This window comes from Rutilus rutilus (assembly GCF_951802725.1).
Source record: "Rutilus rutilus genome assembly, chromosome: 9".
In the NCBI taxonomy this organism is placed as follows: Eukaryota; Metazoa; Chordata; class Actinopteri; order Cypriniformes; family Leuciscidae; genus Rutilus; species Rutilus rutilus.
In genome coordinates this window covers 12,003,386-12,019,603 of record NC_140223.1, presented here as the reverse complement: position 1 = coordinate 12,019,603, position 16,218 = coordinate 12,003,386, and the positions used below count along the sequence as shown (strand labels likewise).

The 16,218-nt window shown below is 38.4% G+C and overlaps 1 protein-coding gene across 2 annotated transcripts; it reads right to left on the bottom strand.

The window, feature by feature from the left end:
• Positions 1–277: 277 nt before the first annotated feature.
• Positions 278–13,013, bottom strand: calm3a (calmodulin 3a (phosphorylase kinase, delta); the record flags this gene model as incomplete). 2 transcript variants are annotated; one of them, XM_084419296.1, is made up of 6 exons in its annotated part: positions 278–1,824; positions 3,049–3,184; positions 4,915–5,021; positions 6,421–6,564; positions 7,796–7,826; positions 12,825–13,013. In XM_084419296.1, 6 exons carry the CDS (start codon positions 12,825–12,827, stop codon positions 1,796–1,798), a joined length of 450 nt encoding a protein of 149 aa, XP_084275422.1. In that variant the 3' UTR covers positions 278–1,795. The 2 variants fall into 2 exon arrangements, with proteins under 2 accessions (XP_084275422.1, XP_084275421.1); XM_084419295.1 differs by lacking the exon at positions 12,825–13,013 and having other exon boundaries at positions 7,796–7,832.
• Between the last annotated feature and the right edge of the window lie 3,205 nt (positions 13,014–16,218).

Below are 16,218 nucleotides of genomic sequence, written 5' to 3'. Positions count from 1 at the left end.
AGATGCCCCGAGTGAACATGGCAGCAGTGCCGCAGCACGTCATTAAAAAGGCAAGTCACTCGGTGTCGCACATCTTATGCAAACGGGAAAAGGAGATGCGTCTCGATTTAACCCCAGATTATTTACAGCTCCATCCAGCACAATCCTTAAGAGTTAAACCCAAATATAGGGCAGATTTAACTGAGACCTCTCGGGTGAGTGAGCGGATTAGCTTGGAGCTAATGACAAAACCTATCAAGTCGCAGTTGCATATGAACAAGAACGTCAAACACAGAAGTGTATGCATAAACATATACATTTATTTTTTTCTTGGAAAACACAGATACATATTTCACATATTATCCATACAGATTTCACATGTTGATTATTCCCCGTCCTGTCGCTCATTTTCTAACCCAGCCAACATGAAACTCTCAAGACAGTCCAGAATAGAGTAAGATATGCTATGTAAAGCTCTTCCACAGGAGTAATATGTTTTGGCAAGAAAAAAAAAAAAACATGAGACCAATAGCAAGCCCTTCATAGTCTTAACATAATTCAACACATCGTCTGTCCACACCTCAAAATAACTCTCGTTCGACAGTTTCACCTTTATCCGTCGTCTCGCAAGCAGAGCGCAAATGAAATCTGGAGCACTTGACAACAAGAGGTGTGACAAACCCACGAGAGCAGGAGAAAGCAGCAGCAGCAGCGGGTTCTTCTTCTGTGGTTGAATGTATAATCTACACCAAAGTGCAAATATATATATATAGATACGTGTGTGTGTGTGTATATTCATAGATTGATAACATACTTAGTTGACTACAAGATCTCTTGCAAGAAGGTTGAGGCTTACGAGTAATATGGCACATTTCAAGACCATGAATCAAAACAAAAGTCACAGACCTAACTAGAATAACAATATGCAATGCAAAGTTTACCAGACGTTAATATTGCAGAACGGTACATTTATAAAGCATAATGATTATCTACGTAACTATATTTTTACAGTTATGCTATTTGCGTCATTCTGTCCCATTCTGTCCACGCTCCCACAAAGTTCTTTAGAGACGAAACCCACATTAAAATAAAGGTTTAAACCAGCTGACGATAACCACTGGCAAACCAAGTACACACTCCTTACAGCCCATAAAGACACTCTTCCAAGTCGTACGGCGTACAGAGTATGAGTATGACGTCGGGTTTTTACAATATGCACGTCTTCATAAACATCCAGTTTTCGTTCCGTTCCGAGTCTTTAAAAGGAGAAGGCAATACACAAAAGCATGACTTCACCACAGGGGGTCACACGCAAAAGTTTCCGCTCAGTTTGTATTGAAGGCAGCACTGTGACCCTGGACTAATTACCACAATGTTTTAGCATTATTATAATAGTTTTTTTTTTTGTAATATATTTATTTACTCTATTTTGGAGCGATGAAAGAACACTCATGAAAGGAGACGTTCTCTGCATTTTAAACGCTGCCGTACTAGGCATGGACTTCAACTCGTGTGCGACTAAAAGAGACGTTCTGTCCTCAAATTTTTTGTCAGGTCTGGAGACGTTTGCTCCAAAAGGGCTCATGCAGTTATATGCTTGGTCCATTCACTTCTGCTGGGACAATTCTGCTAGTATATTTCACAAATTGTTTTTTTTTGTTTTGTTTAGATTTTTTTCGGTAAGAGATCACAGAATTCGAACATTCTAATACTCTCTGAAGTAAGCTTTAGATTTTTTTTTCTTTTTAAAGACAGAGTGATCTTAGTAGGACAAGCAATGTAAGAGAGAAAGAGAGATACAGGATAAGACAATCCTTCACTTTGCAGTCATCATCTGGACAAACTCTGTGAAAAGAGACAGAAAGACAGATAATAGTAATCTAATGATTCCTGACACTGACTGGATTTTTCTTTCTATTATGAAAGAATGGTTTTAGCAACCTTTGGCCAAACATTTTCTATGTTGCTTTTTTATTTGAAAGTTCATTTTCAAGTTTCTGTAATCACTTGGTTAAAATATATATATATAATATTATTAATTATTATAATATATATTATAATATTTTAATATATAATATATATATATATATACACACGATTAAAAAATAAAAGTATATATTTAAAGGTATAGTGGAGGATCTTTCCGAATTTTAGATAAGACCCGCCCTCTCCACTTTTTGAATAAGTTTGATTGATTCACCAGAATGATTGACAATTAGGAGGACCAATAGTATAGGTGATCCACCCGGAAGTAAAAAAATCCTCCATTATACCTTTAATATACTAATATTTAAAAATATTTTTGAAAGAAGTCTCTTCTGCTCACCAAGGCTGCATTTATTTGGTCAAAAATACAATAAAAACAATAATATTATTACAATTTAAAATAACTGTTTTAAATGTGAACATATTTTAAAATGTAATTTATTCCTGTGATGCAAAGCTGAATTTTTAGCATCATTACTTCAGTCTTCAGTGTCACATGATCCTTCAGAAATCATAACATGCTGATTTGCTGCTCAAAAACATTTATGATTATCAATGTTAAAAGCAGATGTGCTGCTTAATATTTTAGTGTATACCTGAAACATTTTTCAGGATTCTTTGATGAAAAAAAAAAAAAAAAAAAGAAAAAGTGAAGACACTTTTAAATTGTTAGAAATTATTTGTCTCTTGCTGAATAAAATTATTAATTTCTTTCAAAAAAATTAAAATTAACTAACCCTAAACCATTACACACTAGAAGTCTAATATTTAAGGTTAAGCATTCAAAATAGCAATATTAATAGGAATGCGAGACTTTATCAGGTACAAGTCCTTCCTATTTTTAGATATATCACCCATGTACTGTCACTGAATTACATTACACCATCACATTCTAGAAGTTATGTGTTGAACGTTCAATGCAGGTGTAAAGACAAAACACTTTCTTTGGAAAGCTAATTAAAAGATGAATTCACACAACAGTGAACAACCTTCATCTAAATAAATGAAGTTTGTATAAGTGTCACTCTGGTTACGCAACAAAACGTTCCTTATTGAATGGGAACATGCGCCACAGCTGCTCACCTTCATAGTTGACTTGACCGTCTCCGTCGATATCCGCCTCTCGGATCATCTCGTCCACTTCCTCGTCTGTCAACTTCTCGCCCAGATTGGTCATGACGTGACGGAGCTCGGCTGCACTGATGTAGCCGTTTCCATCCTGAGAAGAGAATATTACGCCTCATCACACATCAGGAGCTTTTGTGGTGTACTATAAGTTAGGGCCGTCACGATTCCTCAATTAAATTAGAGTACTCGATTTAAAAAAAAAATCCTCAATTGCAACTTACCCATGTAGAGTAACCGGTAAAATACCGTAAGTGGTGCATTCCACGGACGAGAATCCACGAACCGCATTATTACACGTTTTCTAAGGCTGCATGATATATTAAAACCATACTATAGCATATAAAGCGCATATATGTGACCCTGGATCACAAAACCAGTCACAAGTCACACGGGTATATTTGTGGCAATAGCCAACAATACATTGTATGGGTCAAAATTATTGATTTTTTTTTTTATGGCAAAAATCATTAGGATATTAAGTAAAGATCATGTTCCATGAAGATATTTTGTAAATTTCCTACCGTAAATATATAAAACATTTATTTTTGTGAGTAAATGCAGCACAATCACGAACATAAATAGACAACTTTAAAGGAGATTTTCTCAATGTTTCGATTTTTTTGCACCCTCAGATTCCAGATTTTCAAATAGTTGTATCTCGGCCAAATATGTTCTATCCTAACAAATTTATTCAGCTTTCAGGTGATGTTTAAATCTCAATTTCGACAAATTGACCCATGTGACTGGTTTTGTGGTCCAGGGTCACATATATATGCGCTTTAATTATTTACATGCGTGTAGGTTACCAGCGTCTCAGGCTACGTCTACATTAATCCAGATGCATTTGAAAACTGTATTTTCATTTCAAAATGCTCTCTGTCCACACTAGCTTTTGCAAGAGTTTTCCAAAAGTTTCTCGTCCACACAAAAATGTCGGAAAACGCTAAATTCACCTCACTGCGCATGCCTAAACCCTCATAAAAGCTCACGGAGATGATATGCGGAAGACATAATAAAGTTATCACGCAATTCTTCTGGCAGGATCATTAATCAGGATCAAAATATCTCATCATTCACTGATGCGTCCAGGTCGCACCAAATATGTTTGGTCTAAAACGCAACTGCTCTCATATTTTGTCGCAGAACAGAGTACATTTTCATTCATCTTTGCAGGACTGTAATATAAAGAATGTACAAAGTAACATATTTTACCAAACTGTGTGAAAGTGAATAGCACATAACGGGCACAATACCGGTATAAACATGAACATCTATCGGCACAATATGCGTCACATGACTAAACATGCATCATCGTTTTAAAGAACCTCCGTTTTCACGGTCCACACTACAACACGAAAACGCCGTTTTCAAATTAGGGTTGGGCCGATAGACGATGCTAGCGTCCATCGCGATGGCTGACAGACATCACGATGTTGAGCCGGCTTTATTTTCGATCTAAACAAGAGGTGAAGCAATCAAGAGAACCCAAGTGCAACTGAAGCCGTTTGAAGCACGCTCTTATGCCAACGGCCTGAAGCAGCCTGAGCCCACATGGTGAATAATCTAACCCACTGTCTGGAAAACACACCTGCACAGTCCTTACGTAACACTTCATACGCTAGCAGTTTACACAGTTTTCCTGGATGATTAGTCAACTTGTCGTTTTTAAGAAAGCCTTGATGCTGCATAACAGCACGTTCTTGTGCTCAAAAGTATCTACCTTGTACATTCATTAAGATTCTTAATGATTATTATTCATGAATCGGTTCAGTGCTTAATCTGGTTTCATGGCAGCTGCTGTTAATGGTGACATTTCCTCACCTTGTCAAAGACTCTGAAAGCTTCTCGGATTTCCTCTTCACTGTCCGTGTCCTTCATTTTCCTCGCCATCATGGTTAGGAACTCTGGGAAGTCTATAGTTCCGTTGCCTGTGGACAGACAGTACCATGTTGTTGCCATTTAGCACAAAAAAAAGAAAAGAAAAAAAAAGGTATGTTCATATCCTTGCACCAGCATCTGCTTCAGGCAATACTCTTCAATATCTTTAAGTATATCAATACTGTAATATCAATATCAATAAGTTTCGATGCCATGAACTTTGCAAACTTTGCCAAGCTTATGTCGAGATCTTCCAAAGAAGCGCTTGTTCTAGAAGCCTGACAACTTCTAAACTAGGGCTAAAAATGGCAAGACGACATAATCGATGACAGTCTACCTCGATCGATTTGGAACTTCAAAGTAGCATTGGAAATTCCTCAAAGGGGAAGCACTTAGGGAAGCACTTCGAGTGCATGTCTGAAAGTGACATTAAACGCAGCCTTGTACTCACAGGGCCATCCTCGCCAATGCTACTCTTCCCTCATGAGAAAAACACCTAAAGCCCAGTTTCACACCGCCAGCGACACGCAGCGACAAAGTGACACGATCCCATTCATTTCAATGGAGGGCTGGCGACTTCCGGCGACACGAGCGACAGTGACCTGTCGACAGTCTCAGTGAGTTTGATTCATACATTGATAGTTTGTGTGTTGTAATTTTATGATGCCAGTTTAGCACTGCAGTTCATTTTACAGTTTCCCCTGCATTATGTTAAATAGTAGGGACAAGAAAATGTATAATTTGTCAAATTTGAATGACATTTTAGTAATTTATGACAACATGAGTGAGTTTAATTTGATTGGTCGATCGTTAATCTAGTTAATGATTCAATCCACTGATCACTGCTGTGGTAATATTAATAACACTCTCCAACAGCATAATGTTACTTTTAATTCTTTGAAGCCTAATTCCTAGTCAAATTAGAATGATATCTTAGTTTTATATATCACTTGTGATTGCATTTTCTATAGATATGGCCAGACATGCAGTCTACCAATAACATTAGAGCGAAAGCGACTCACAGTACAGAGCGACATACAGCGACTAAGTCGCTGGCGGTGTGAACGGGGCTTAACACCAGCTTGATCTAGGACAGGGTTGTCCAATCCTGCTCCTGGAGGTCCAACATCCTGCAGAGTTTAGCTCCAACACACTGGCCTGGAAGTTTCTAATAATAATAATAATAATAATCCAGAAGACCCTGTTTAGCAGGTTCAGGTGAGTTTGATTAGGATTGGAGCTGAACTCTGCAGGATTGTGGCCCTCCAGGAGCAGGATTGGACACCCTTGATCTGCGAGGGTATTGCATTGTAAATTGATGTAGATGAAAAACATCTGCTACATAAGAAGCCACATAACTTTAATGGACTAACATACGGAGGCACTTATCGTATCAAACAGAAAGAACAGCGGGACTGTGGAATGTTCCAAAAGTGTTCCTGGTCTTACCATCAGCGTCGACCTCGTTGATCATATCCTGGAGCTCAGCCTCAGTGGGGTTCTGACCCAATGAGCGCATGACTGTGCCCAACTCTTTGGTGGTAATGGTGCCATCGCCATCTTTGTCGAAGAGTGAGAACGCCTCCTTGAACTCTGTTTTGAATGACATACATGGTAAGTACAGTACATGTACACTGCAGTGACAAAGGAGCTTTATTTTTGAAGTCTAACCCTCTTTGCACACTTTGGCAAGTAGGTCATCTTGGCACTCCTTGCATAAAGAAAATTTGCATTCTACCAACAGTATACTGCAAAGAGTGAAAGTAGCATGGTCAAGTGTCAATCAGAACATAATTTACCACTTATTCTCATAGTTACAGCTTTAAAGCTTTAAACATATGAACATTAGAGGAGTGCAGAGTCTATTCTGTGCAACCACTGTAAGGTCAGCATCCCACTAGACCAGTGGTTTCGGAGGACAGGATATTTCTGGTACTTCTGCTGTTTTTAACCTTTTTTATTATTAACAAAACCAATATATTAAAATGATTAAATAAAATAATTCCAGAAGTTTCAAGAACTGCACGTTCTTACCTTACATTTTATGACTAGTCAATTTACATGATTTTCCCAGTTGTTTCGGGAGACGTTTTAATTTTTTTTCTCGCAAATAACAACTTCTCAGCAATTTATACCTAACATATTCCTATTTGTTCTTATTTTATTAATGCCTGTTTACTTAACTTATTGAAAATTAGCCTATACATATTAATTACAGAAATTCTCATGACTTAAGATCTTAGTCATTTCCATGACTTTTTTCAGGTCTAGAAATTGTGCTTTTAAAATTCCCTCACATATCCAGGTTTTCCAAGTCCGCGGCAACACTGGTTTGAAAAAAATAAATAATAATTACGTTGCAAAGGGAATTAATTGAAATATCAAACAGAATGTCAGTTTATATCTTTTTAGCCAATTTATATCGTTTAGCTTATTTAATATTTGCTTTGTCTTTTTTTTTTTAAATCATTTTAAGCCATCTTGCGACCCGGCTCCCTGATCGAAAATAACGGCACTGGACGTTTGATCAGCGGATATTACTTGAAAATGAATCAAGAAAAAAAATCAAAATCAAGGGCAGTGAATTAGTCTGTCAACCCTCTTCCATTCTTAATCAAGTTGCTTGGAGTAGGCTAGTGGGACACCGGCTTAACATGTTCTTCAGGTCAGAGTTATATTTATAATCCCATTTATCAGCACAATCTTTTGCAATATAAGCTTCTATAGGCACGTGATTTGTCTTCTGCTGTCTTGCGCGTACTGACGAAGACAGCATTAGTGGCCTTAGTGACCATTTTGAAGATGACTGTCAGAGTTCACTCACCAGCAATCTGTTCCTCGGTCAGCTGATCTGCCTGCATTAGAAAAGAGAGGAAGAGAAAGTCAATCAGCTCAGTGTCACATCACTACAAGACAAGCTCCAGTTTTGCAGTGCGCACACACACCTCCGACTAAATGAGTATAATGAAGGACGTGCATAAAAATACTCTTTTAAAAATATCCACGGAAGTTATAATTAGAGAGTGCCACTTAGGGGGTCATGAATGCGACACACTTAAAATGATTGCGCTTCTCTCTGACACGGAGTTCATTATTCAATTATTAAAGACGAGAGGATTCATCGGTGCACGTGCTTCGCTCGCCGTGATTCAGCTGTGACTTTTGTGAGACGTGCCATCAGAGGAACATGCTGGCTTGCATTCAAAGACAGGGTGATTCATAAAGCTTGGAGCTTAAAATGGACAGGGTGTAAAATGATCTATGAGAATACAGCGGACACGGGTCTGACTCATCCACATATGAGGCATTGACTTTAGCTTTAATACATTTGGCTTACCATTTGTGAGATGAGAAAACAGCTGATGTAAATGGTTACCCCAATAACAGGCGCACACAAGCTCTAATCAAATTTTGTACTGTAAAAGCGGAAGAGGAACTGAACACGATGAGTATGAGCTTCCTATGCAAAGCTCAACATGCCGTTGTCAAATTGTTAGTGAAAATGGTGCTTTATAGTTCTCAAATAGGCATAGGGGTTAATGACACGATGCTATAAACAAATGACTTGAACACACCTCTTCAATGATGAGCAAGCATGTTTTAATTTCTGTGTTTATCAATCTTGATTTCTCATAAATTGTGTGCTTTTTCTAGGCGAGTGAGGGTGAACTGCGGTGCTAATAGAGTCTTTCATTAAATAATACATAATATTTTCTCACCAAACCCTATCGAATACACCCAAGTACACTTGGAATATATGAAAATGTCTTGCATGGGATCATTCTGTGATACTTCTGCATCTTTTTTAAAAGCTTGATGCTGGTCACTATTCATTGCCACTATATGAATGAGCGCGAGAGGGACATTTTTAAATTTGAAGGGAATACTGCATTGGAACGACACTAGGGTGGGGTGAGTAAATAATGAAATGATGAGAGAAAAGTTGCTCCGGCTACTTTGACGCGTGCGTGGTGAGGGAGTGACGTAGGTTAGTTCTCACAACGAGCGAGAGAGGTTGACGTGTTAAACATGCAGCCCGTCTCAGACCTCAGGTGGACATGTCCTCCAGGACCAGCTACACGATTGGTTAAACGCCTAGTTTGGATGCAGGTGGGCTGCCGTCTCTGCTGCTGCCGCCTAACATATTCTGCGCAACGCTCCTCAGGCCTGTTACCGCATTTCAATGACTGCAGCAATTACTGTGGATTAAGTGGAGCATGATGGGACAAATGTTTGTCATGCAACAAGAGTCCTCTCCGAGTTGCTTTCCAATTTGATGAGCAAGATCGAGCGTGTGTGTGTGTGTGTGTGTACAAGGGGTGGACTTATTTTGGAGCCCTAAGCAATTCTAGGCATGGGTCTCCAACACACCAACTACGCACAAGTTATTTTACCTTTGTAAAACCTTATTTTGCTCTCTCTTTCACACAACACTCAACTTTTTTCTACAATTGTAAATTAACCGTATGCCAAATCTTAATGTAATGTAATCTGTAAATGTTGTATTTTCTCAATGTGAAATAGAATAATGAAAAATAAATTCACAAATTTAAAAAACTAAATTTACAAATGAACAATTAACACAATGCTTAATGCCAAATCGTTTTTCTACAGGCCCGATTGGCCTTGGAAAATTTTCACTGGCCCCCCCACAATAAAGTAATAAATCTGTAAATTATGATTATGATTCCAAAGCAAAAACAACTGGCCTAACTAATATAAATCTCAAATATTATTAGAGCTAAGTAAACAGGCATTAATAAAATAAGAACAAATAATAGCCATAGCATTAATAAATACAAAGGAACAAATTAAATAATCAGTACTTTTCAGGATTTTCAGTTAGGTCTAACAGTAACAGCAGTGAATGTTGTGATTTCACCAAGTAGAATATGTGCCTAGATCAACATCCCAGTTGATCCTGGAACAACATTCCAATCAACCAATCAGATTTGAAGGACGAGTTTAATTTCAAGCTTAAGCTTATAACAAGGCTTAGGTGCTTCTACACAATTCTTACTCACCTATCATTTCCCTCTGATTTTAGGGATAGGTTTATAGGTAGGGTTAGGTTTAGTGGTTAGGATTATGTTTATCTACAGGAATGTTGATCCAGGAACATGTCTTACTCGGCAAAATCACGGCAACCATCTAACAGTAGTTTTCAGGTATAGAAATTTAATAAAGTAATTAGCCTAAATGTAAAATAAAACTGCATAGTCTTCACTATATATTATATTTAGCAAAGTTATTCAGTCAAGAGAAGTGAGTGATTTTTTTCTCTGTCCTTTGTTGTTAAAAACATTAAAAACATAGAGAGCAGCAGGAATATTAAGCTGCTGTCACTTTAAGAGCTAATGTCCAGATCGAATATTTGTGTTACAGATGAGTTTTCTTTCTCGACTGTTTACGCTCACTCAAGCCATAACCGACTGTTTACTAGGACACTCAGCAAGACGGGCATTTTCACATAATTTCATGTGAATTTGTCCATTCGGGCACAAGACGACGTGAAAGTATTCAGGCACTGTCTGAGAAATGGCTTTCTGTGCGCGTGCTCGGGATGTGTGCATGCACAAAAACTCTCACACAGTGCGCGAGTACCAAATTTAACTTTTTTGCATCTTCTTGCACTTGAATTTTTAAACCAGCTAGGCTTAAAAACACATGCAAATGATAAACGTTCGTGGCAATGCAGCACTGGCTCGATTGGGTCAGTGACGTCCGTCAATTGTCCCGGGGCAGTCCTTATCGTTGAGCCCTGACCAACTGATTAAATGGCCCTTTCCTAGCTTTCTCAGCCTTAGAAGTCTCGCCCACTGACTGTTGACTGAGCATCTGATGCATAAGGCACAGAAAATTAGAAACTCTTTAAGTGTTTCAAAGTCGTCATCTGATTGGTTTAATTATACAGGATTTCCGTGGGACAAACACAACACAGGTGAAAACAGCACACAGGCAGTGTTAATGAATGACAACCCTGCCTTTCTAGCCAAAACACCTGTCAGACACAGAGCTAGTCTCGCGTAGCCAGACCTTCAGATTGACGGGGAGAAGGTCTGAACTCCATAGCAGATTGAGCTATTTTATGTTTATGCCGTAAACTTCGCATACTTCACAAAATCCAAGGTTTAGTTGATCCTGATAAGCGTTATTGTCACAGCTGTAAATTATACAACAGCATTCTTCTTCCTTTAGGGGATTTGGCGTCATTAAGGCTTTGTTTCCAGGCGGTTCGTTAAAGAACGCGACACACACACACACACACACACACCTCTCCCGGAAATCCTGTAGAATTAAATCAGATGACGACTTTAAAACTCCTTATGCTAACTAGCCCACAGCGATTTTCTGGTTAGATCGCCAAATTTATTCGCCAAATTTTTGTGGCGGGGTCAGAGCAGCAAATTTGTATGTCAATGGGCAACAATTTTTCAACCTGCCGCAACAATTTAAAAAACTCCCAGGGAAATCCACACATATGCAGTACCAATGGAATGGTCCACTAATCCCTGATATGGGGGCCCCAAATTCACGAAGATGTAGGCCTAATACAAACGTTAAAACTTTAATGATGACATCCTGAATATACAAAAATATATATATATAAAAATAATGATATATTATTTATAGGCTTCTGGGTATTTGTTTGGGCCCCCTGATTCCCTGGGGCCCCAAGCGGATGCTTACCTCACTTATTAGTTAAGTACGCCATTGGTCTGCACTGCAGATTTAGTGTCAGCGTGTTGCTGCACCAGCTATGATTTGGTTCAATGCAGGGGGAAAGGGGGAGGGGGACAACCAGGATCCTTCACTGCAGATCAGCCTGCTGCAATATGCAACCTCACTGTTCACTCCATTCATATTTATGCCTTACACAGCTATGATCATTTGGGGCTGCAAGATGCTAAACTGCAGTTTTTTTGGCCAACCAGTGTGCAACAGCTACCCTACATGTTGCAACTTTGGCCCATGCAAATGCAACAGCCAAACAGCCTCGTATCCGCAGGACGTTTGCAAACTTAGTGAACGTGCATGCAATGCAAATATATGGAGGCAAAACAAGCAAAGAGCGATTCAGATTCTTCCAGAAATGAGGAACTTGAGCGCATATGCTTTTGCTGATGGTTATTTTTACACCACCACGCCCACACTTATCCTTCTGTTAAAGGCAATGAGCTCAGCCCATGTAAAATTAGCAGCCAGTCACTGTTCACACACACACCGAGATGAGCAGAAGCACTGCGTGAATTCAACACGCATGATGCTTTACATACTAAACTCGCAATAATGCATCTAACATACACTAAACAGCTGTCAATACTGTAGACAGACACCGTGCATGCTGTGCATTTCAGTTCACATATGCATTCGCAACAGCTAGAGTCTAATGTGACAAAAACAGCAAGTTTGTGTTTAAGAATATGCAAGAAACCTAATACAGAAACTGGTGCGCATGTGATTGACAGACTTCAGCTGGCGCGAGAGCAGCAGCGGGAACGCGCTAAAACGCAACGGAACTAATTTATTCATTTATCCCTTTGCAAAATCTCTTTTGGCCCAATTCATTTTGACTGATATATGGTTTACTTATAATATAGATCACACATGTTGATGTGCATCTGTTGGGTAGCGCTAACTGGCTAATTAGCAGTTTGTTTAAATAAATAAAAAACATTTAAGTATAGTTAAACATTCAGTAAAGCTAAAACACTCTTAATACATTTTATATTGGTAAAGACAAAGCGAAATTATTAGTAAAACCATAATTAGCTGTCAAACTCTGACAGGATGCTAAAGTGGCTAAACCGTTAGCAGGGAAAAAAACGACATAAACGTCGGGCTGAACTCACCATCGTTAAGCAATGTCCGTCCGGTAAATGTGAGTAAAATCAAATGCAGAGAGCTGGTTGTGTTTTATATGCTGGCGTATAAACGCAGGACCTGTTCCTGTGAGTGAGCGAGTGACTGACCCACAGCGGGATAGAGGTGTAGTAATGCGCTGCCGCTGCGCTCTGGCCTCATTCACACTGTATCCCTCCGCGTAAGCTCATCTTATTACTGCACACATCACTATGGCAAGCCGTTTAGACTTTTTTTTTTTTTTGATTCCCAGGATGAATGTGATATTATCAACCATTACATTTTCACTAGTTAAAATGGTAATTCTTGACATCAGGAATGTGATTGTTACTAGTAAGAAAGCCATTTTAAATATCTGAAATTACTCTGCTGATTATTGATATCAGACATACATTTCAGATATCAGAAATAACAAATGGAAATGTAATTCCTGATTTCAAAAATTGCCATTTTAAAAAAGACTGGGTAAACCCAGCCTGATCTGCCTGTGATTTGATTTTGCCCTGCAGCTCAGGCTGGAAACCTGTACATTCTTCTATCCTGCTTCCGTTACAAATTTGCGGGGACCAATCACAAACTGGCTTATCCACCTGGCGCGCTATTGGCGGGTTTAATCCAATCCAATTCCTTTTAACCTATCGACGATGCTCAATGGCTTCTTTAGTTTAGCGAACAAATCGCTGGAATGGGTGTAAATACCACTCATTTTCATGTTTTTTTTTTTTTTTTTGCACAACCACTCGATGCCATTGCTGCTTCTGCAAACCGCTGATCAATGCTCCAAACCAACACGCTTATTGACACGTTTCCTGCCTGGAGTTTTCGCTGCAAAGTACGTCACCCGGATCATTGGTCTGATTGGTTGAAGGACTATCCAATTGCGTACAGAGTCATTTGAACATATGCCCGTTGATCACGCCTCTTGTGCAGTAGAAAATACAGAGCAGACTCCCCAGACTAATGTTCAATCTTAAAAGATTGAGCTTGGTCTGGTGATAGCCAGATTCATTTTAAAGGGCACCTATTATGCAAAATTCACTTTTACATGGTGTTTGAACATAAATGTGTTTTTGCACACAACCCCCCTATAATGATAAAAATCCACCCAGTGCTTTTTTTTTAAATCCCCATAAATCATAAGCACTGTCTCAGAACAAGTTGATAGTTTATGGATAAGACTTTAATGCGCACTTCTTATACTGTGTTTATTCAGCTCTTACAGAGATTTTCTGGAGTAAAACTAATCCTTCATCTTTTGTGTGATGTACAATTAACTTAACTGAACTCATCAGTATATGTTTAGCCATCATTCGGACGGGGTCCGCTACAACAGGCTTGTATTAATAGAGGATAAAAGCAGATGACAAATGCGTTATAACCGTAATTAAACTAAACTATACCTGTTCTACCTCCATACAGCGTATGTTCTCTGGCTCTGTAGGCATTATTGTCCAACTCCGGGTCGAAATGAGCACCGCTACTGAGAGTTTCTGTTTTAATATTATCATTATCATCGGCAGCAGCAGCTCATTTGCATTTAAAGGGATACACACTAAAACGGCATGTTTTTCTGAGCCCCAAAAAAGTGACAATTAAACATGCTGTAGAAAATGAAATGTTGGGTATTTTGAGCTAAAACTTCACATACACACTCTGAGGACATCAGAGACTTATTTTACATCTTGTGAAAAGGGGCATAATAGGTGCCCTTTAACTAGTGTGAAAATTCAATTGTTGATATCAATAACTCATATCTTGAGAATGAATAAAAGTAAAAACGGCTTGCCACACATCACAGGCTATGAGTGTGAGGATGAATCGCCAATGCGATGCCACCCACAGACAGATACATTTTCATTGTATCTGATTGTAGTTGAAGAATTGTAGTGAGATGAAAAGTCTAAAAGTTATGACTTAAAAAGCCATAATTATGACAAATAGCCATTAAAATCATGACATAGGCTACTAAATTGAAATTATGACAGTCCTAATTTTGAAATTTTTCATTTCATCTCATAATCATGACTTAAAATGTCATAATTTCATTTATTACATCATAATTTTTGAACTGTTGCCACTGTTGCCTTTGGCTTGCTCAGTTGGGGATATTCTGGGGATATTCTGGGGATATTTAATTTGATTTTATCAATCAATAAATTCCACTAGAAACAAACCTTGTTGTATTATTTTAATTTAATACTGTGAAGCTGCTTTGATACAATCTGTATTGTGAAAAGCGCTATACAAATATACTTGACTTGACTTGACTTGACTTAATTTTTACATTTTATTTCACACGAATTATATAAACACTGGCAGTGTTAATTTAACACTGGGAGTTTTGTTGTGAACAAAATTCTGCCATGAAACTAGGTGGTACAGTCTGATAAGTCCTTAACACAATCTGCTTGCAATCACATCATTCTCTGTAGGGTACAGCTGATTGGTTCCTGCTGTATCAGTAGCCAATGAGCTCGCTGCTCAACCTTCAAATACTTGGTCAGCATTTACTGTAGCAGTTTGCAGCGCAGTTTCAGAAACCCTCCACCTTTCCCAGCTCCATCTGTATAGATCTGCTACATGCAGGTAATTAATGTATGCCATATTGTACAGCAGCAGCATCATCATACTTGCTCACAGCAGTGTGTCGTGAGTCCCGTACTTGCTCTGTAGCAGCAGCAGAAATAACCAACACAAGCAGCAGTGTAGCAGATCTATTCTGCCTAGACCAAACATATCAACATTGTTATATCCATTACCATGTGGAACACTCAAGAGACTTGAAATTACATGCAGTCTTATTATTTGCAATCCAATAACTGGACATAACTATATTCAATCCACAAATAAGTTTGTTAACTCAGGTTCATTAAACAATATTAACTTTTAATTAAAAAAATGTAGCTATTAGTAAATGTAAAATTAACATTAACTGAGATTCATAAATGTTTTACAAGTTCATTGTCTCATGGTAACTAATGCATGTAGTTAACTAAAGTTAACTAACATAACCTTACTGTAAAGTTCTAGGGGCTGTTTACAAGACACCATTTTCAACTAAAAACAGAAAACTTTTTATGTAATTTGGTCGTCCATTTACACAACAACAGCATTTTGGGGGCATGAAAACGCAAACATTTGAAAACGGGTTTCAAAGTGCAAGTTTTAGAAAATTATACCGTTATCATCTCTGTGTAAACTACAAAACTGCAAATTCGAGAAAACGGTGACATCACGAGGATGCATATTACGTGTTGAAGCGTGCAGCCATCTTTAGAATTTTGTGTTTGAATTTCTGTTTTTGCGGTAGCTTCGTATATTTCTATGGCATCGCTGTCGAAGAGTAATTAGCTCGTGAAGTGGATTTACTTATCATGAGCATTG